Genomic DNA, 22,390 nt, shown 5'->3' with positions numbered 1-22,390 from the left:
CTCATTCCAAAACCAGGTAAAGACACTACAAAGAAAGAAAACTATAGGCCAATATCCCTGATGAACTCAGATGCTAAAATTCTCAACAAAATATTAGCAAACCAGATCCAGCAATACATGAAAAAAATCATACATTATGATGAAGTGATATTTATGCTAGGGAGGCAAGGCTGGTACAATATTTGCAAATCAATCAATGTGACTATCACATAAACAAAAGTTAGGAGAAAAGTCACATGATAATATCAATAGATGCGGAAAAAGCATTTGATAAAATCCAGCACCCATTTATGATCAAAACTCTCAGCAAAGTGGGAATTCAGCGAATATACATCAATATGACAAAGACCATTTATGACAAATCCACAATCAACATCATATTCAATGGGCAAAAATTAAAAGCAATCCCTCCCCTTAAGATCAGCAACAAGGCAGGGGTGCCCCTATTCATCAATCTTATTCAACATAGTTCTGGAAGTCCTAGCCATAGCAACCAGACAAGAAGAAAAAAATAAAAGGCATCCAAATTGGAAAAGAAGAAATAAAACTATCATTATTTGCTGATGACATGATACTGTACATAGAAAACTCTAAAGTCTCAGTCAAAAAACTACTAGACCTGCTAAATGAATTTGACAAGGTGGCAGGATATAAAATTAATGTTCAAAAATCAGTGGCATTTTTATACAGCAACAATAAACTGAAAGAGAAATTAAGGAAACAATCCCCTTCACTATTGCAGCAAAAAACAAAAAAACCACTAAAGTACCTAGGAGTAAATTTAACCAAGGAGGTAAAGAACTTATACTCTGAGAATTATAAAACATTGATAAAAGAAATCAAGGAAGTTGCAAACAAGTGGAAGCATATACCATGTTCATGGATAGGAAGAATAAACATTAAAATGTGTACATTACCCAAAGCAATTTATATACAAATTCAATGCAATTCCTATTGAAATACCAATGGCATACTTCAAAGATACAGAACAAATATTCTAAGAAATTATATGGAACCAAAAAAAAATACGAATAGCCTCAGCAATCTTGAAAATGAAGAATAAAGTAGGAGGTATCACACTTCCTGATATCCAAGGCCATTGTACTCAAAACAGCTTGGTACTGGCATAAGAACAGGCATACAGTTCAATGGAACAGAACAGAGAACCCAGAAATAAACCCACATCTTTATGGTCAATTGATATTTGACAAAGGAGGTAAGAGCATACAATGGAGTAAAGACAGTTTCTTTAATTAATGGTGCTGGGAAAATGGACAGGTACATGCAAAAAAATGAAATTAGACTACCACCTTACACCATTCACAAAAATAAATGCAAAATGAATAAAAGACTTAAATGTAAGTCGTGAAACCATAAACATCTTAGAAGAAAACATAGGCAGTTAACTCTCCAATATCTCTTGTAGCAATATTTTTGCTGATTTTTCTCCACGGGCAACTAAAATAAAGGAAAGTATGAACAAATGAGTCTGTATCGAACTAAAAAACTTTTGTATAGCAAAAGACAGCAAGAACAAAATAAAAAGACAACTCACACAATGGGAGAACATATTCGTTAATACATCTGATAAGGGGTTAATAACCAAAATTTATAAAGAACACCCAAAACTCAACACAAGGAAGGTAAACAATCCAATTAAAAATGGGCAAAAGAACTGAATAGACACTTTTTCAAAGAGTACATACAAATGGCCAATAGGCATATGAAACAATGTTCAATGTCACTAATCATCAGAGAAATGCAAATTAAAACCACAATAAGATACCACCTCACACCTGTCAGAATGTTGCTCATTATCAAAACAATATACAATAAGTGCTGGTGAGGATGTGGAGAAAAGAGAACCCTTCTGCACTGCTGGTGGGAATGCAGACTTGTGCAGCCACTGTGGAGAACTGTATGGAGTTTCTTCAAGAAATTAAAAATGGAACTGCCTTTTGACTCAGCTATCCCACTTTTAGGAATATATTCTAAGAATACCAAATCACTGATTCAAAAGAAGATATGCACCCTCATGTTTCTGGCAGCATTTTTTCCAAGATCTGGAAACAGCCCAAGTGTTCGTCAGTGGACGAGTGGATTAAAAAAGTAGTGGTACATATACACAATGGAATACTACATGGCTGTAAAAAAGGAAGGAAATTTTACCTTTTGTGACAGCATGGATGGACCTGGAAATTATTACACTAAGTGAAATAAGCCAGGCAGAGAAAGAAAAATATCATATGATCTCACATATATGTCAAATCTAATGAACAAAGTGAACTGAGGAATAGAATAGAGGCAGAGGCGGGGTCACAGGGACCAGAAGACAGCAGTCAGAGGGAAGGGGGATGAGGGGATGGGATCAGAGAAGGTGAAGAGATTAGTGAAACTATATATACATAACACAGAGATATAGATAACAGGACAGCAAATCCTAGAGGGAATTGGGAAGGGAATTATGAGAAGGAGGGCATAGGGGGTATAACAAGGGACACAGCTGCAGGGGTGAAGGAGTTATATTCAGTGGGACACTTGAATCTATGTAAACACAATAAATTAAAAATTATAAAAAATTTAAAATATTAGAAAAAGAAGTACAAAAGCAACTCAAAGTCAGCAGAAGAAAGAAAATAGTAAAAATTAGAGCAGAACTAAATAAAATAGAGAACAAAAATAGCATAGAAAAAATAATACTACAACCAAGACCTGGTTCTTCGAAAATACCAATAAAATCGACAAACCCCTGGCTAGATTCACTAAGGAAAAAAGAAAAAAGAGTCATATAAACAAAATCTGAAATGAGAGAGGAGATGTTACCACAGACATCATAGATATACAAAGGATCATAGTAGAATACTATGAAAGATTATATGCCACCAAATTCAATAACCCAGATAAAATGGATAAATTCCTAGAACCATATACTCTTTCTAGACTGAGTCATGAAGAAGTGGAAAACTTAAATAGACCTATAAGTAGGGAGGAAATAGAAACAACTATCAAAAACCTCCCAAAGAACAAAAGTTCAGGACCAGATGGCTACACTACTGAATTCTACTAAATATTCAAAGAAGATTTGGTACCTATCCTTCTCACAGTCTTCCAAAAAAATAGAAGAAGCAATACTCCCTAATACATTTTATGAGGTCAGTGTAGCCTTCATACCAAAACCTGGCAAGAACAACACAAAAAAAGAAAACTGCAGACCAATATCTCTAATGAATACAGAGGCAAAAATCCTAAACAAAATACTAGCAAATTGAATACAACATATTAGAAAAATAATATATCATAATCAAGTGGGATTTATTGCAGAAACACAAAGATGGCTCAACATACGGAAATCGATCAATGTAATACACCACATCAGCAAAACAAAAAACAAAAATCATATGATCCTATTAATAGATGCAGAAAGGGCATCCAATAAGATACAACATCCATTTATGTTTAAAACACTCAATAAAATCAGAATAGAAGGAAAGTTCCTCAACATAAAAAAGGCCATATATGCTTGACCTGTGGTGGCGCAGCGGATAAAGCGTCAACCTGGAACACTAGGGTCGCCGGTTCAAATCCCTAGGCTTACCTGGTCAAGGCACATATGGGAGTTGATGTTTCCTGCTCCTCCCCCCTTCTCTCTCTCTCTCTCTCTCTCTCTCTCTCTCTGTCTCTCTTCTCTAAAAAGAATAAATAAATTAAAAAAATTTTTTAAAAGGCCATATATGACAACCATCACCTAATATCATATGAAATGGGGAAAAAAATGAAGACTTTTTCTCTAAAATCAGGAACAAGACAAGGTTGCCCACTCTCTAAACTCTTATTCAACATATTTCTAGAAGTTTTAGCAAGAGCAATCAGGCAAGAGAAAGAAATAAAAGGCATCCATATCAGGAAAGAAGAAGTAAAGGTATGACATGATCCTGTATATAGAAAATCCCAAAGACTCCACCAAAAAACTATTAGAAACAATAAACCAATACAGTAAAGTTGCAGAATACAAAATCAATATACAAAAGCCTATCGCTTTCCTATACACCAATTATGAAACTTTGGGACATGAATTCAAAAAAACAATTCCTTTTGCAATTGCAACAACAACCAAAAAATGAAATACTTAGAGATAAACTTAACAGAGGATGTGAAGGACCTATATACTGAAAACTACAAAACATTAAAAGAAATTGAAAAATACACAATGAAATGGAAAAATATTCTATGTTCATGGATTGGAAGAATCAACATAGTTAAAAATGGCCATATTACCCAAAGCAATATACAAGTTTAATGCAATACCCATTAAAATCCCAATGTCATTTTCTAAAGAAATAGAACAAAAAAATCACCAGGTTTGTATGGAACTATAAAAAACCCCAAATAGCCAAAGCAATCCTGAGGAAAAAGAATGAAGCCTGAGATATCACACTACCTGTCTTCAAATGATAATCAAAACAGCATGGTATTGCAGAAAAACAGACATCAAACCAATAGAACAGAATCGAGAGCCCAGAAATAATAAAACCACATATATATAGACAAATCATCTTCGACAAAGGAACCAAAAACACAAAATGAAGAAAAGAAAGCCTCTTCAATAAATGGTGCTGGAAAAATTGGAAAGCTACATGCAAAAGAATGAAACTTGACTATGGTTTGTCCCCCTGCACAAAAATTAATTCAAAATGAATCAAAAACCTAAATATAAGATCTGAAATAATAAATTATATAGAAGAAAACATAGGTACTAAACTCATGGACCTTGGCTGTAGAGAACAATTTATGAATTTGACCCCAAAGGCAAGGGAAGTAAAGGCAAAAATAAATGAATGGGACTATATCAAACTAAAAAGTTTCCCCACAGCAAAAGAAACTGACAACAAAACAAATAGGCAGCCAACTAAATGTGAGATGATACTTGCAAGTAACAGCTCCAATAAGGGGTTAATATCCAAAATATGTAAAGAACTCACAAATCTCAGCAACAAACAAGCAAACAATCCAACTAAAAAATGAGGAGAGGACCTGAACAGACACTTCTCTCAAGAGGACAAATGGCCAACAGATATTTGAAAAGATGCTCATCTTCCCTAGCTACTCAAGAAATGCAAGTCAAACTACCATGAGATACCACCTCATAGCTGTTAGATCGGCTATTATCAACAAGACAGGTCATAACAAATATTGGAGAGGCTGTGGAGAAAAAGGAACCCTCATTCATTGCTGCTGGGAATGCAAATTAGTACACCCATTATGGAAGAAAGTATGGTAGTTCCTCAAAAAATTAAAGATAGAACACCGTATTACCCAGCAATCCCTCTACCCAAAACTTGAAAACATTGGTATGTAAAGAAACATTCTCTCCCATGTTCATCACAGCAGTATTCACAGTGGTCAAGATATGGAAACAATGAAAGTGTCTCTCGTTAGAGAATTGGATAAAGAAGATGTGGTACATATATACAATGGAATACTACTCAGTTGATAAGAAATGATGGTATCGTACCATTTATAATAACATGGATGGAACTTGAGATCATTACACTGAGTGAAATAAGCAAATCAGAAAATGTTAAGAACTGTATGATTTCACACATAGGTGGAATATAAAAATGACATTCATAGACATAGATAAAAGTGAAGTGGTTACCAAGGGAAGGGAGATGTGGGAAAGGGGTGAGGAGAAAGCGTGTAAAAATATAAGGTGATGGAATATAACTTGACTTTGGATGATGGGTACACAACATAATCAACAGTTCAAATGCTATAGAAATGTTTACCTGAAGCTTACATACTCTTATGGATCAAGGCCACCCTGTTAAGTTTAATTTCCTAAATAAAAAATTTTAAAATAATGTGGTACAAAAGAGGGTTTATTCTAGGATAAGTGCCCCTCCTTTGTGATCCCACAACAGCCTAAAACTCATCTATCATACAAATTATATCATCTGAAATTGCATGTTTGACAGACTTTATGAGGTCAGAAGCTGAGTTTATCTTGTTGAATGCCATTTCCCCAGTACTGAATTCCTCAGTACTAAATTCAACAAACATTTTAGAATAGCTACTCTATGCCAGGCATTCCAGTTACCATTGGGATTGGTCATTGGATAAGCCCTTTAACAACAGAACAGCATTTCTAAGGGGGCTAAGAATGAAACAAGAGTTTCTCTGCACTGGATCTCCCTTGTTATAAATATTTCTCTCCATCTCCTGCCATTACATTCATAGTATGGCTAATCTTATGCCCTGAACACAAACAAAAGTGAGATGGAACAAATTGAGAATAGTATGAGAAGTATATTCATTCCATTAATTGATTGGTTCATTAATCAGTTTAATATTTATTGAGCACTTACTATGTATCAGACACCATGCTGAATACTAGTAGTATGAAGACTAACAGATACAGTCCTGTCTTTAAAGAATTCAGTCCTATGGTGAAGGCAGACAAGTGAACAATTATGATAATGTGAGTTATGAAGGATGCTAAGGTAGAAGAATACATAAAGCCAATATCTAATTTGTTGAGAGGACATAAATACTTTGAGAGAAATGGTATTTATTCTTCACAGTTCCTAACAACATAATTTGTAGAAGCACTCTGTAAAGAGTCAAAAAACCTGGATTCTGGCTCCAGCTTTTTCTTCGACTAGCTAGCTGTGTATCCTTTAATAGTCATTTCAGCTTTCTGGGCCTTAGTTTCCCATTTGTAAAATGTAACTGGTGATACCAGTCCTGTTTGCCTCATGGGATTATTGTAAAGGCAACTGGTCAAGAGTGACTTTTTAAAAATTGATTTTAGAGACAGAGGAGAGGTAGGAGAAGAAAGAGAGAAACTGATTTGTTGCTACAGTTATTTATGCATTCATTGGTTGATTCTTCTATATGCCCTAACTGGGGATTGAACTCCGCAAACTTGGTGCATGGGGACAACAATCTAATCAGCTGAACTACCCACCAGAACAGGGTAACTCTTTAGTTAATTGTAAAGAACTCTACAAAAGAAAATATGCAATCATAAGTTATATTCTTAAATATTTTTTGACTTCACGAGCCATACTATTCTTAAATATTTTTTAAATTTAAAATAGAAGTTATTCAGTACTTCACGTAAGTGCTAAATGATCTTTCTGTAAAAATAAAAAAGGAAGGAAGAGATAAAAGGAAAGGGGGAAAGGAAAGGGAAGGGGTGGGAAGGGAAGGGAAGAAAAAAAGAAAAGAGAAGAAAAGAAGGAAGTTATAAAGGCAAGCAAGCCAGCAGGTATATGTCCTTTAAGGTAGCCACAGTTCAAAGCAGGTCTGGCTTGACGTTTATAGCAGCACTCCAAAAAGATATTTACTACTATCTTCATTTTACAAATGAGAGAGGTCAGGAGCCAAAGAATTCGTCCAAGAGCATAATCTCTTCAAAACCCAAACATAGGCCACTTCCCAAGGTCTTTAAACGTCAACAAAAGGACATCGTCCCAAACCGTTGAGCATACATCACTGCTTCGGAAGCACGGGAACGGGAGAGGCTGAACAAGGCTTCAGCTCCGCCCCGTGACGCAAGGGCCCCGCCCCCAGGCTTCTACCTCTCGCGGGATCTCTCGGGAGGACGGATGGGGTCAGGTCCCATCATGGCGGCTGAAGAAGCGGATGTGGATATTGAAGGGGACGTGGTGGCAGCGGCGGCACAGGCAGGGTGAGGCGTGGAGGCCGGGTCTCGCAGGGACGCGGAGGGGCTTGGATGACCCTTAGAAAGTCTGCGGGTGGGTCAAGGCACAGGGGAACAGAAGAACATTCGTTGGGCCAGGGTGTCCTGGCAGCCGGAGAAGGGCCGCGCCCATCCCGCTGGCCGGCTACTGTTGAGCCCAGCCGCGGGGTTCCCGGGGCTCTTGTCGGTCGGCTCTTCTACCTTATATCGGGATGCTGTGAGGGCGCTCACTTCGCCTAGCACGTTGCACTCTGGCCAACAATTAAATTCTTTCTTCCATTACCTCCCCAGCAGAACGCGCCCCTTGCCTCCGCCTGATAGTAACTAGAACCAGAACAGTCCCTGGACCGGGCGGGACCTGGGCTCGGGGATCCTTTAATGTGTAAACCGTATGACCTTCAGCGTGTCGTTTCATTCCCGCTGGCCACAGGTTTCCTCTTCCACAGAGGGGGTGCTGTAAAACACTTCCCGAGAGGCAGCTTGACTTGAAGGGACGGGGTGGACTGAGTTGGACAGCGCTGGGTGCGCCTGCATTGGCTGGCCCCGCCGGTTTAGCAGCGTGACCTTGTCCAGACATTTAACCTGTGTGCGCCTGTGTAAACTGACAGGCAGGATATGTACCTCGTACGGTCATTGTGAGGAGCTAATGAAATAATTACCAGACGCATTTGTGCCTCTGGTAGGAGTTCTCTAAGGTTGTGTTCTTTACTATCCCGTTATCCTCAGGGATGGTATTGTGAGGACCCAGCAAGGAGTTACACTTATTTAATACCGATTCCTGTGTGATAGGCCAGTGTGGTTTTTCAACAGTGACTTCCAGCTTGAGAGATCTAGCCCTTTAACACCTTGCTTTCCAAGTAAGAAATCGATACATGCCATTTTAAAAATGTGCTTCCAGACTTTGAGCCTCTAGGAAGAGGCCTAGACTGATGAGGAATTGAAAGACTTCGGTTCTAAACTCAGCTAAGTTGCTTGTAACTGGGAACAACTTCATTAGAACTCTGTTAGGTTGGACCGTGTGAAGTTTACAATCATGGACCATTTTGGTCCATAAAGTGGCAATTTCATATGCTTCAATCTAATACCAGGGCCTCTGTAAATAGTGAAGAAGAATACTAACCTTGTCCATGAGGGACTAAGATGGAAGGTTTAAAGTGCTGGTAAACTTTAAAGTACTGTGAAAATGTACAGGCCCTGGGTGGTTGGCTCAGTGGTAGAGCATCGGCCCAGCGTGTGGAAGTCCTGGGTTCAATTCCTAGCCAGGGCACACAGGAGAAGAATGGCCATCTGCTTCTCCACCCCTCTCTATCCCGTCCACCCCCCCCCCCCTACTGCAGCCATGGCTCAAATGGTTAGAGCAAGTTGGCCCTGGATGCTGAGGATGGCACCATGGCCTCGCCTCAGGCACTAAAATAGCTCAGTTGCCAAGCAACAGAGCAGCTGCCCCAGATGGGCTGAGCCCCTCCTGGTAGGGCGCTTGCCAGGTGGATCCCAGCTGGGTGAATGCAGAAGTCTGTTTCCCTGCCTCTTACTTAATAATAAAAATTTTAAAAAAGAGAAAATATACAGAGTAATTAAATTTTTTTTTTTTAATTTTTATTCTTTACAGAGACAGAGAGTGAGTCAGAGAGAGGGATAGACAGGGACAGACAGGAATGGAGAGAGATGAGAAGCATCAATCATTAGTTTTTCATTGTGCGTTGCAACACCTTAGTTGTTCATTGATTGCTTTCTCATATGTGCCTTGACCACGGGCCCTCAGCAGACTGAGCAACCCCCTGCTGGAGCCATCGACCTTGGGTTCAAGCTGGTGGGCTTTTTGCTCAAACCAGATGAGCCTGCGCTCTAGCTTGCAACCTCGGGGTCTCGAACCTGAGTCCTCCGCATCCCAGTCTGACGCTCTATCCACTGCGCCACCACCTGGTCAGGCAAGTAATTAAATTTATACGTAGTTATTTTCCCAAAAATCTTTAGGCAGAGCAGTCCAAAGCTATACAAAATAAGTAGAAAGCTGTTAATAACAATCATTGTTCAAATTTGTGTAGTTCAAGTTAATCTTGACCAAGCCCTTTTGCATGCATGATTTTTTACTTTTCACAAGATGTTCATTAGAGATGTGAGCAAGGATACTTATCTGCAGTCCAGAGAGAAATAAGTTGACCTTGGAAACACTAAAGATCGACTGAGAGCATTGGCTCTACCCCTTTTGCATAGGTTCTTTGTTTTTCTAAGAATAGGTATATTTAATTTTTCTTCCTTTTCTCTTTCTTTCCTTTCTCTTCTTACTCTGTTTGAGCCTTAGGTCTTCTGGTGGGACCTGTGATCATCTTAGTCTTATGCAGGAGGGTTACAAAGGTTATGGTTCCTGATGGTTAGAGCCATTACCTTACCAACTCCAAGGAGTATCAGTAACATATTCTGGGGAATAGTGCCGCCTGACATGACTTTTCAATTTAATGATGGTGCAAAAGCAGTACGTGTTCAATAGAAATTGTAGTTTGAATTTTGGATTTTGATCTTTTCCGGATCTAGTGCTATGCATTTATGATACTCTTATGATACTGGGCATAGGCAGCAAGCCACAACTCCTAGTCAGACACTGGATCACAACGGTAAAAAACAAGTACTCTACAGTGAACTGTGTTGCCAGTTGGGCTTTTGTGTGCTGAGCGTGTTTAAGGTAGGCTAGGCTAACCTATGATGTTTATTAGGTTAGGTGTATTAAATGTATTTTTGACTTAGGAGATTTTCAACTTAACGATGCATTTATTAGGAACAAAAGCCATTGTAAGTCAAGGAGCATTTGTACTTGCTAAGGCTAGGTCAGGGGTTGGGAACCTTTTTTGGCTGAGAGAGCCATGAATGCCACATATTTTAAAATGTAATTCTGTGAGAGCCATACAGCGACCCATGTAGGTTAAGCATTATCCAATAAAAATTTGGTGTTGTCCTGGAGGACAGCTGTGATTGGCTCCAGCCACCCACAACCATGAACATGAGCGGTAGGAAATGAATGGATTGTAATACATGAGAATGTTTTATATTTTTAACATTATTTTTTTTGTTAAAGATTTGTCTGCGAGCCAGATGCAGCCATCAAAAGAGCCACATCTGGCTTATGAACCATAGGTTCCCGACCCCTGAGCTAGGTGCTTCTCCTACCATTCCTTCTCATCCTCATTTTCTTTTGCTTGTCCTTAAATGAGTGTTCCAAGGGGTTTTGTCATAAGACTTCTACCGAAAACCACAGAGTCCCTGGTGATACCATCTCTCAAGACTTAAATTTCTGTCTGTTGGGTTGGACAATATGAACGTTTACCAGTGTTTGACCATTTTTGACCTAAAAAACAATGGCAGTTTCATAAATTCATCTAATATATGCTGATGTTTCCCAAATCTGCTGCCAGTCCACATCTCTCCTGAGTTTCAGTTCCATTTATCCAGCTTTCTGAATCTATTTGCACTTGAATGTTCCGCAGGCACCTCAATCTCAGCTTATAAACTTTCCCCACCAAAGCTTCCTCTCTGGGTTCCCTAGTTCAATAAAAGGCATCATCCACCCAGTCACCCAAGGAACAGACATATATGTACCATTTCCTTACCTCTCTCCTTCCACTCTTATCAGTTGTGAAGGGTCTGTTGATTCTAAGTATCCTCTCAAATGCATTCATTTTTTCCTATTCACACTGCTTGTTCCCCAGGTCTAAGTCACCCCTATATATATAGTAGTTATATAATCACTCCCTCTTAACTGCTCCTTGTCTCTCGCTCCTTCTGCTCTTCTCTGAAGTTAGAGTATTCATTTTACATCAGATCTGATCATGTTATTTTCTTCAATCCCCAGTAGGCTTTATGATAAAGTCTTCTTCATTCCTTAACTCCTAGAGACCTGGGTGATTCCGTGGTCACCTACCTCATTCATTCAATCATTCAAGAAATGATTGAGCACCTTTAGTATGCCAAGACCTGGGCCCTTGTTCTCATAGAATTAACATTCTTATTATTAGATGCAGTAAACCTGTATGTGTCAGATAGAGATAAATGAAAAAGATAAAGGAGGAAAGGTGGACAACTTGTCGATCTTATCCCTTGCAGTTAACCAGGGAAAATTATTAAGTCTGAAAGTACAGGGCCTTAAAGGCCAGTGTAAATATAGTGTAAGAACTGAATTTGGAAAAGTCAGAAGCAGCAGAATTGGCAACAAATTGTATGTGCATTGTGAGGAAATAAGGGCAGGTTCAGATTTCTGGCTTGGGCCTTTAGATGATGGAACTGCCATAGACTCGGATAGGTAATGATGGAAGATTAACATATTTGAGAGGAAAGCTGACCTCAGGTTTAAACATGTTAATTTGTGGTGCCTATGAATGTAAGTGTACAGATAGATACATACACCAGAGGTGTGGATGTTGTTGATCCGTATTGAGGAATACCATATAAAAAGATTTCTTAAGTAAACATGAAGCAATACTAGACCTACCTCCTGCACTTGGCAGACCTAGTTAGTTAAATAAAGGTTTCCATCTGCTGATACAAGACTCAGAATCTTATTTCTCATTCCTAGTAGCCCCTTTCAAATCAGAGTTGACTTTTGAATTAACACCTTTTTGACATCAACAGTTGAGAGACATAATTGCTTTTAGTTTATAGTTTATTAGTCCCACAATTTATTATAACAACTGTAGGACTAATTGAAGATTCAAAAAATATAAACCTGTCAATAGGTTTTTGCTGTTTAAGAGATACAGATTCTTAACATTGCAGTAGATCTGAGAAAAGTCAGTAACTTAACTAGGAAACTATAACTTCAAGGCATAGAAAAGCACCTATTAAATTTAATTATATCAAGTGGTCCATCAAACTGTGACTTTAGAGAGTTCTCATTAGTTTAATGAAAGGATTGAATTAATAAAGTTTAATCCTCCATGGATTTAGAAAAGAGCCCAAATATAGTAACCCATTAATTTGTTGAATTATATAAATTGTTATTAAACCATCACACTTTCTTATCACTGTATTGTACTGTCCTCAAGTATTTTCTATTTTGGTTCTTCCATCTTATTTTTTGTTTTTTCATTTTGAGGGTGGTGGTATTGATGGTAGCTTTTATGCTTTTAAGTATAGCTAAAAGAATTAATTGTAAAGTTGTATTCTTACATTTATATAGATGCTCCTCAAAGGAAATTTAAAGTGTTGGTTCACGGGCACAGAGTATGTGTGGTTGCTGCCTTGTGGTATTTTTGTTCCCTATGAAGTTGTTTATTCTTGGGAAACAAAAGAAGTGAACAGACTTGATGTTTAGCGATTGAGATAGGGTAACTTAAAGCCACTATATATTTCACAGGCCAAAGAGGTAGAGCAGGCATTTGCAATGTTAAATCTGCTTGTTAAGGGGAGAAGGGAACTAAATATTTGCTTAACATTTCAACCTGCCAGTTACTGATGTGTAAACTGTATGCATTAATGGGTGTTATATCATGTTTATACCCATTTTCTTAACTATTACAGAAGTGATGAAAGTACAACATTTGTTTTACAAGATCACTATCTTGATTCATCATGGAGAACTGAAAATGGTCTTATTGTAAGTATTTATGAAACTATCGGTACATTAAGCTGTTTCTCATTCTAGGATACCTGTTTTTTGTTTTGTTTTGTTTTGTTTTGGTGCTAGTTCTCAGCAATCACAGAGGTAATATATTGAAACATTTTTCTTACTGTAAAAATAGCAGAAACCTATTCTTATTACTTCTGACTTTGAAAAATGGCTGGTGGGAAACAATTTTGGATCCATCTGGATTTGGATACAAGTCCTTAATATACCACAAAACCAGATTTCTGAACTTCAGTTTCATCAACTGAAAAATGGGGATTAGTGCAGGGCTCATTTCCTCATTTAAGAGTTATTTATTGAGTACTTACTGTGTGACAGACACTAGGCCAGATTTGGGAGTTACAGCTATAATCAGGTTCTGCTCTCAAGGAGCTTCTAGTCTAAAGGAGAGTCAGGTGATAAACAAGTAGACAAACTAATTATAAATCATGAAGGACATTAGCTGCTGGCTGAGAGTAACAGGATGGGGACCTACTTTAGATAAAGTCAGTGAAGGAAACTGAGGAGATGATATTTAAGTTGAAAAGTAATAGAGAGGACTAGCCATGTGAAGAGTTGAAGAAAAACATTTTAGGCAGAAAGAATAGCAGCACAAAGGCTCTGGCTGGAAGCCCGTGTCCAGAATATGGTAGCAGGAGTGACAGCTATGACAAGGCTGGAGAGGCGAAAGAAAGCTCTTTCCTATTTGTAGGAAGCAGGAGTGGAATCAAGAGACCAGTTAGGAGACATGAGTAATCTAAGCAAGATTTGGTAGTAGCTTGGCCTGAGTTTGGGGCAGAAGAGATAGAAGTGGACAGATTTAATCAAATTATGTTTTGGAGGGAGAGCTGTTTGATAGATTAGGTGTGGGATTGAGGGAAAAGGAAGGACTCTAGGATGATTCTTGGGTTTCTAGCTGGAATAACTTGGTGACAAGTACTATCATTTATAAAGTTGGGAAGCCCAGGGAAGAAGCAGGTTTAGGAAGGTATGTGATGGTGAGTTATGTTTTAAATGTTAAATTTAAGAAGTCTATTAGATAACCAAGTGGAAATTTTTAAGGGGACAATTGGAAATAACAGTCTAGATCAGTGTTTCCCAACCTTTTTTGTGCCATGCCCCACCTTAACCTTTCTAAAATTTTTATGTCCCCCCCTATGTAACATACATAATTTTTAACATTAAAAAATTGATTTGTTCACTTAATAAACATAAATGATAGGTTCTAGGAAGAAATCACTATGAAATTGTTAACAAAACACAGTAAGTAAAATTTCAAAACATATACTGAAAAACAGAAATTTAAATTCCAAATAATTTTAATACAGATTTTTCTATATTAATTTATTATTTTAATTTAGTGTGATCCTTGCGCTTGATGCTTGCTGCACAGAGATTTTATATTAGGTTCCAATTTGGTTAGCTTTAGTCTCAAGTCTCCACATTGTGTTATATCCAGCCGATTTCTTTTTTTTACCAGTAAATCATTTACAGCACTAAATCCACATTCAGCTAAAAATGAAGATGGAAACGGTAGCAATAGTTTTTTTGCACATTTGGTTGAATTTGGGTATTTGATTTCTGTTTCCTCACAAAGCCATGCCATCGCTCCTTTGATATTAAATAAAGCTTTAATTGACTCATCATTTTCCAATTCTGCAAGTTCTTCTTGATACTGCATATCTGATATATCAGACAAATCCACTAACATTGGCTGCATCATCCATGTTGGGAAATCAATTTGTTTTAAATCAGAAAATCTTTCTTTTAAATCAGCCGATAGAATATTCAAATGATTGACAATAACAAGTAAAGCGGTATCAGTTACTTCACATTTTTGGAGCCAATGAAACTGTTTAAAGTTTTTGTTGTTAATATGTTTCTGACATAACTCAATATTGGTAATGAAACCAAATATCTTTGCTTTTGCATCGACAAGAGTTTTACTTGTTCCTTGAAGTTGCTTATTTAATATATTTAGTTTTTCAAAGATATCGGCTAAATAACTCACAAATGCTTTACCATCTATTGTTAACAGATACTTCATTTCAGGTTTGTCACTTAAAAATTCACTAAGAGTATCAAACAGTTCCATAAATCTTTTCAAACAGTTTCCTTTAGATAGCCATCTGACTTCAGTATGAAATAAAAGTCTCACATGGTCTTCATTTTGTTCTTCACAAAATATTTGAAAAGACGCTCACATTTGGCACTAGCTTTAATAGCATTAACACACTTTATTACTACTGTATGTAATACTTCATTCAGAACAGGCGAGATGTTTTTAGCTACCAAGTTTTCCCTATGAATAACACAATGCACAAGAATCATTTCTGGATTCGCATCTTTCATCAATTTTAAGCAGCCATTTTTCTTGCCCATCATATTGGGAGCACCATCTGCAGCACAAGATGTTATATTTTTCATTGGTATATCATTGACATCTAAGTAGTTTTTTAGCTTATTATATATATCTTTGGAGGTAGTGGTGCTTTCTAATCTTTTACAGAACAACATTTCTTCAGCAAAATGTCCTTTATCAATATATCTTACGTAAGTTATCAATACTGCCTCACTGTCTCTCAAAGTTGATTCATCCATTTGGGAGGAGAATTTTCTTGTTTTCAGCTTTTCAATAAGTTGTTTTTCAATATCCTCACTCATTTCGTCTATTCTTCTGCTAACAGAATTGTCACTGAGTGGCATAGCTTTTACATCTTTGTCATCTTTTTCAAGAACCGTTTTAAGAAATGCTGATATTGACGGTTTTATTAAATTCTCTCCTAGCCTGACCTGTGGTGGCACAGTGGATAAAGCGTTGACCTGGAAATGCTGAGGTCATGGGTTCAAAACCCTGGGCTTGCCTGGTCAAGGCACATATGGGAGTTGCTGCTTCCAGCTCCTCCTCCCTTCTCTCTCTCTCCTCTCTAAAATGAATAAAAAAATTAAAAAAAAAAAATTTTAGCCCTGGCCGGTTGGCTCAGCGGTAGAGCGTCGGCCTGGCGTGTAGAAGTCCCGGGTTCGATTCCTGGCCAGGGCACACAGGAGAAGCTCCCATTTGCTTCTCCACCCCTCCCCCTCTCCTTCCTCTCTGTCTCTCTCTTCCCCTCCCGCAGCCGAGGCTCCATTGGAGCAAAGATGGCCCGGGTGCTGGGGATGGCTCCTTGGCCTCTGCCCCAGGCGCTACAGTGGCCCGGAGGGGCAGAGCATCGCCCCCTGGTGGGCAGAGCGTCGCCCCCTGGTGGGCGTGCCAGGTGGATCCCGGTCGGGCGCATGCGGGAGTCTGTCTGACTGTCTCTCCCGGTTTCTAGTTTCAGAGAAAAAAAAAAAAAATTCTCTCCTATAGTGTGATTTTCTCCAGTTTTAGCGATGAATAAAGAAATTTGATAACTAGCCTCATGAACACGATTATTAGTTGAAGTATGAGCAGTAAATAGAGACTTTAATGTTGTCTCCTTTTTCCAAAATTTTTCTTTAAAGTTTTAAAGTAACTCAAATCTGAATTAATATGAGCACTATGTTTCGCCTTCAAATGCGCCTCAAGATGACCTCGTTTCATTGATTCGTTGGTCAAGCATTGCTGGCATAAAAGACAAAAAGGAATCCGCTCATCGTGAACAGCGGGTATGAACCCAAATTTTAAATATTCCTCCAAATATTGACGAGTTTTTTTCTTGCTTGCACCACTCATTTTACTATGGGCTATAATAAAAATAAGATCAATTAAAAACTAATATTAAAATATGTGTTAAAATATATTCAATGTGACATAGAGTAAATGTATACTAAAAATTCATATTTATTTAAATGTATATAACACATTTACTACACTACCACCACAAATCAAAAGGTATCTATATTTTTTCCACTTGACAAAATTTTCTGGAAAGTTATGCTTCTAAAATTAAAATTGTCGTGCATGCACTATTATAGCCCCAATAATATTTATAAAATATTAGTGCTTTCTAGCCCTGATGCAAGAAGTACTTAATAAAGAGTTTAATATTGATAAAAATAAAATCAAATACTTACCAATTATATCTATACAATATATATATGTATATTTATTAAATCAACGAGCTTTTACAACAGTTTTGACTGACACTTATTTCAAATTAACACCAACTGAATGATGTGAAACACTACAGAAGTTGCGATGGGCCAATTAGGTGAGAATAACTGCGTTGTTTAGCGAGTTTTTAAAACATCCGGGGTTCCCCGCGGCAGACGGCACGCTCCGCAGTGAACCCAAGACGAAGTTTACTTGATGATGCCAATCACCCAGTTGATATTTTGGTCTCGTCAAACGAAATTATACTTAATAATTATTTACCGCAATTATTTAAGAATTGCATTTTTTGTTAAATTTGGCACCGATAGCTAGCATTGCATTTAAATGGCCTGGGGCGAAAGAGTTAAAGTCCTGTCGAGTCCATTTTCAAATTGCCCTCCTTAACTATCGAATTGCCCCCCTGTGGGGCGTGGGCCCCATGTTGGGAAACACCGGTCTAGATAGATCCGGGAGAGGAAACCTGAGCTGAAAGTTTTAAATTTTGTTGAGTTGAAAATGAGTGATCATTCAAAGAGAGATTGTGACTTGAGGGAAAAGAATTATAAGTTTTGGAAATAGGTGAAGTATCTAGCAAAATGCTGATAACTAATAGTTCTTCATACATAATAGCCATTATTACTTTATCATGGATAAAAACTTGAGCCTGAAATCTAAGAACTTTGTGTGTAAAGTCTCTGCTCTCCACTTGAAATGCTGATAGCGCTATGAATGCATGTGTGAAGTTAATGATGCCTATCTTGTAGACTTATCGTGGGAATCAAAGATGTGTCTAAGGGCTCTGTAAATGATAGCTGTTATTACTGGTATCATTATATCATTATGTATTCTCACTTAACAAAATATAGAAGATAATTTCAAAAAGTAGTAAATAAAAAGAAAAATATTTCCTTTTTTTTTAATAGCCTTGGACTCTGGATAGCACCATCAGTGAAGAGAACAGAGCTGTCATTGAGAAAATGTTGTTGGAAGAAGAGTATCCTTAAATGATTATGAGAAAAGAAAATAATTCAGGGTTAAAAACCTCTAAATGCAAAACTTACAAAAGAGATCACTGTTTATTATTGGGTGGGTTATATTTGGCCCCAGGCTGCTACTATATGTTACCTACTTTTGCAAAAAGCTGCATTTTATTTCTCTGGTTCTGTTTCATTGCTAAATCTAAGATATGACTCTATTTTTTAATTTCTGTTGTCAGCCAACTATGTATACTGTCTGAATATTGATTTGAAGATATAGAATGTTTTAAGTTAGTTACCGTGGTTTTCAACCACCAGTCTGTGAACCAGTACTGGCACACCAGAAATTTCGTGCCAGTCTGTAAAAAGTTAACTACTGTGATGTTGTATGAAGATGAGAGACCCATTGATTATAGAGGCTGTCGTCTTCATACAACGTCAGGCGCAGACTGGCAGTTGAAAACCACTGAGCTGGAACCTTTAGTCCAAGATCCTTAGTCTAAGCCTCATTTTCAGTTATATAAGCTGAAATCCAGAGATGTTGATGTGTCCAAGGACACAGAACTAGAATGTGTAAAAGTTTGCACTTCTTGACCAGTTTCTAGGTGTTATGTGAGAGGAATCTAACTAAGCAAAAAGCACAAAACAAATACAAAACAATCAAGATTTCTTTCCCCCAGAAGTTCAGAAGTTGAAGATTCTTATCCATGGTTAAGCCACTAGCTTCTTGTCCTTGTTTCTTTCATCTGTATCTGATGTTGGCAACTTAACTTATTTGGGACTCAATTTTCTTATATTTTATGTAAAATGAGAGGATTGAACAAAATGATTTCTGATTTTATGATTTATAAAGATTATTAATAATAATCTAATGAATAGTGGTTTATTTTTAATTCTTTCATCTATATTTCTTGAATTTCTACCTCCTTTTAAGCCAGAATTTTTCTATTGCATTTATTCCCAGTTATGGCTATATTGATTTCAAAGTGTCTGTGTACTCTGTCCTAGGTAAACCCTTTTTAGGCTGTCTTATTCTCTAACTCTTCCTAGACATTACAATTATAGTTCATATCAATGCTTTTAATAGAAAAGTCATGTGAGTCATATCTATTATTTAAAATTTTCCAGTAGCCGCATTTCAAACAGGTGAAATTAATTTCAATTATATACTTTATTTAACCCAGTATATTTTAAATGTTATTTCAAAATTAATATAAAAACATTATTGAGCTCTTGTGCATCCTTTGTTTCATACTCTTTGAAATACAGTGTGTATTTTATACTTATGGTACATCTCAGTTTGTGCTAGCCACATTTCAAGTACTAAATTCAAGTACTAATAATTTCAAGTATTAATGAATACTTAAGTTGTCACTGGTTAATTTCTAGTTTGGAAACAGATAATGAGAGTAAAAGCTATGTCAGCTCTTGGAGGACAGGGACGATGTTTTCTTGTATCTTTGTCCTCAGGACCTAGTACTGTACTTAGCTTAGTGCCTGATATACACAGTCAGTAATCGTTAGTGAAGGCTGTTTCTAATTCATCTAAGAGTGTTGCAGAGGCCATTTAAAGAAGTTTGAGAGAGGAAGGTTTTCTGGTAGATTTGACCTAACTGTTATTTTTATTAGGGTCGAGAATAACCCTGTTATTCTCGATAACCATTGTTATCTTGAGAAATATGAAAACAATTGGTTGTCCTAAATTATTCTAGACTCCAATCAAATTCATCTATTACTTTCTTTATATGTTTTAGGAATAAAGAATTATATAAAACATTGAGGATGTTTCTTAGCTACTTCTAAAAGGGAAAGTAAGGGTAACATTTATGAAGCACACATTTTATGCAGAAACCATATTGTAAGATTTTACATGTGATATTTAATTAATATACCAACTCTGTTATGTATAAGTAATTGTACCAAAATTTTTACAGACCTGAAAAGGGCTTTGAGAGGAATTGGTTTAGCTAGCATTTCATGAGTGTATGAGTCCCTACTTTATATGAGTCACAGAAAAATTAGGACTTTATTATTATTTAAAAGTTTCCTTAATAATTTCACAGGTATTATTTATCTAAGAAATCACTTCCAGAAAAACTCTGGCTAGATCAAAAAGAAGATGATAAAAAATACATGAAGAGGTAAAAATCAATTTATCATACTTTTGTAAGCCTGAATAGTATTTTTAAAAATCTCACATGCTTCCTTATTTTCTTTTTTCATGTGGTGCAGTCTGCAGAAAACAGCAAAAATCATGTATGTACTCATATTTTATACCTTAAACCTTTTAATTATGGGAAAATTAAACAAAAATTATAATTGGCCTGTGGAAAAGCCCTCTCGATCTTGTGTTATACAAAAATATAAAATTGAAAATTTTCTTACACATATCAGAATGCTCCAATGTAATTTTATGATGTTATTTGCCAGAATTTTTCTTTTGGTTCCATCAGATTATGGAAAAGATGTTTTACTAAGGATTTGTGGGATAATTTTAAAAATCTTTTATTAAGTATATTAGAAATCAAACTGATTTCTATCCCCTATCAGTTAATTTTTAATCCCTTCAAACAAAAATTTAATTTGAATTTGTAGCTTTCAAAAATTAAACTATTAACTATTTTATTTAGTATTTATAAACTTGCATATTTATGGTCCCTTAAAGGGTACGTAAGGCTTACAGCTTTAAAATTACGAATAGTTAGAGCACTGAACAAACTTTGGCTTTTGCATTTTGCTGAATAAACAACAAAAAATGAAGTTAATGAAAAGATGAATGTTGCTTGAATTAAATTAGTGAGCCTCATCACTTTTAATTTCTTAAGATACTGCAATTTCAAAAGCAATAAACGTAATGCCATGGTATTTTTTACTTCTTTGGTTTGAATATTTACATGGATTTACATGGAAGAATCAAAGCAATAGTATTTTGGAGTCAATTTATACTTGTACATGCCTTTCAGGATTTGGAAATATGTTACCGTCTGCTGCTCTGTGTCCAGTGTCAGGAGCCCTATTTGTTTGTTTTCCCACTGACTTCCTCTGCTGTCTTTTAGTGTTATCTTCATCAGACCCAAGGATTATGTGTGGGGTTCCTATCATCCTGAGCTAGAGAAAGCATATGAGACAGGGTAAATCTGCCCTCACATAGAGACTGCAGTCTTCTTCTTTTTCTTCTCTTTTTTTTAAAAATTCTTAGATTCAGAGTATTGCATTTAGTTTATGGCTATCTATAACCTTTAGCTGCATAAATATCAAATGTTCCATTTCAGATTTTTTTTTTTTTTTTTTTTTTTTTTTTTGCTATTCCTTTTTTTCCCTTCAGGGTACAATCTCCTACAAAACCAGCCAGTTTTTCAGTAAAGTGGACGATAGAAGAAAAAGAGCTGTTTGAACAAGGGCTGGTAAATAGAGCAATTTTTGATTTATAGTAAAATAATTCTAGAAGCAAATATTGATAGAATTGTAAGGTTAAATTAATTTGTAGAGACCATAAGTTTCTTTTTAATTAGAATGATCATATCTATATTTTTTTGTATAGAGTGATGATGTTTATAGTGTAGTACAAGAGAATTTAATTCATTTTACTACTGAAAAATTAAAAGATTTGGATTTATATTTTGGATAGTTTCTACCCTTTTTTTAATACTAATAAAACTCTCAAATTGAATAATCTCTGTGTAACTGACGCCAACTACCTGCATAAAAAGACAAAATTATTTAGTTATTTAATGTTTTCTCTTGGAAAAGAAAGAAAAGTGTATTTGGAACTCTGGGTTGAGTTCTTTGTTATTCAGCTATTTGGCATTGTCCATCTATAGTTTAGTGGAGGTAAATGAAGACAAAATGTTTCTTTTATATGAATGTTTCACTGAGATCTATATACATGTCTACAAGTTATATAATGGAAAAACATGCATGCCAGTATCTAATTCTGAAAATACTCCTTAATATGAAGTGATGTTTAATAAAAATATTCAAAAAGCTTTTTAACTATTGGGAATAAGTTATATAATTTCTTTAAGGTACATATTACCCACTGTTTTACTACTTAAATAATTTTG

The 22,390-nt window shown here is 36.4% G+C and overlaps 1 protein-coding gene across 3 annotated transcripts in view; it reads left to right on the top strand.

Moving 5' to 3' along the window:
- The first annotated feature begins 7,610 nt into the window (after positions 1-7,610).
- The window catches only part of MYSM1 (Myb like, SWIRM and MPN domains 1), a 45,497-nt gene continuing 30,717 nt past the window's right edge, over positions 7,611-22,390 (top strand). For 2 of the 3 annotated variants that reach the window (XM_066376403.1, XM_066376404.1), the window contains exons 1-6: positions 7,614-7,693; positions 13,214-13,289; positions 18,273-18,343; positions 20,390-20,467; positions 20,559-20,582; positions 21,652-21,730. In XM_066376403.1, the coding sequence (XP_066232500.1) occupies positions 7,629-7,693; positions 13,214-13,289; positions 18,273-18,343; positions 20,390-20,467; positions 20,559-20,582; positions 21,652-21,730 (393 nt within the window). In that variant the 5' untranslated portion in view covers positions 7,614-7,628. Of the gene's footprint in view, positions 7,694-13,213; positions 13,290-18,272; positions 18,344-20,389; positions 20,468-20,558; positions 20,583-21,651; positions 21,731-22,390 lie in introns of all 3 variants that reach the window. The other variant, XM_066376402.1, reaches the window with a different exon arrangement.

The sequence above is a fragment of the Saccopteryx leptura genome, chromosome 3, assembly GCF_036850995.1.
Source record: "Saccopteryx leptura isolate mSacLep1 chromosome 3, mSacLep1_pri_phased_curated, whole genome shotgun sequence".
Lineage (NCBI taxonomy): Eukaryota > Metazoa > Chordata > Mammalia > Chiroptera > Emballonuridae > Saccopteryx > Saccopteryx leptura.
This window is presented reverse-complemented; position numbering and strand designations above follow the sequence as displayed.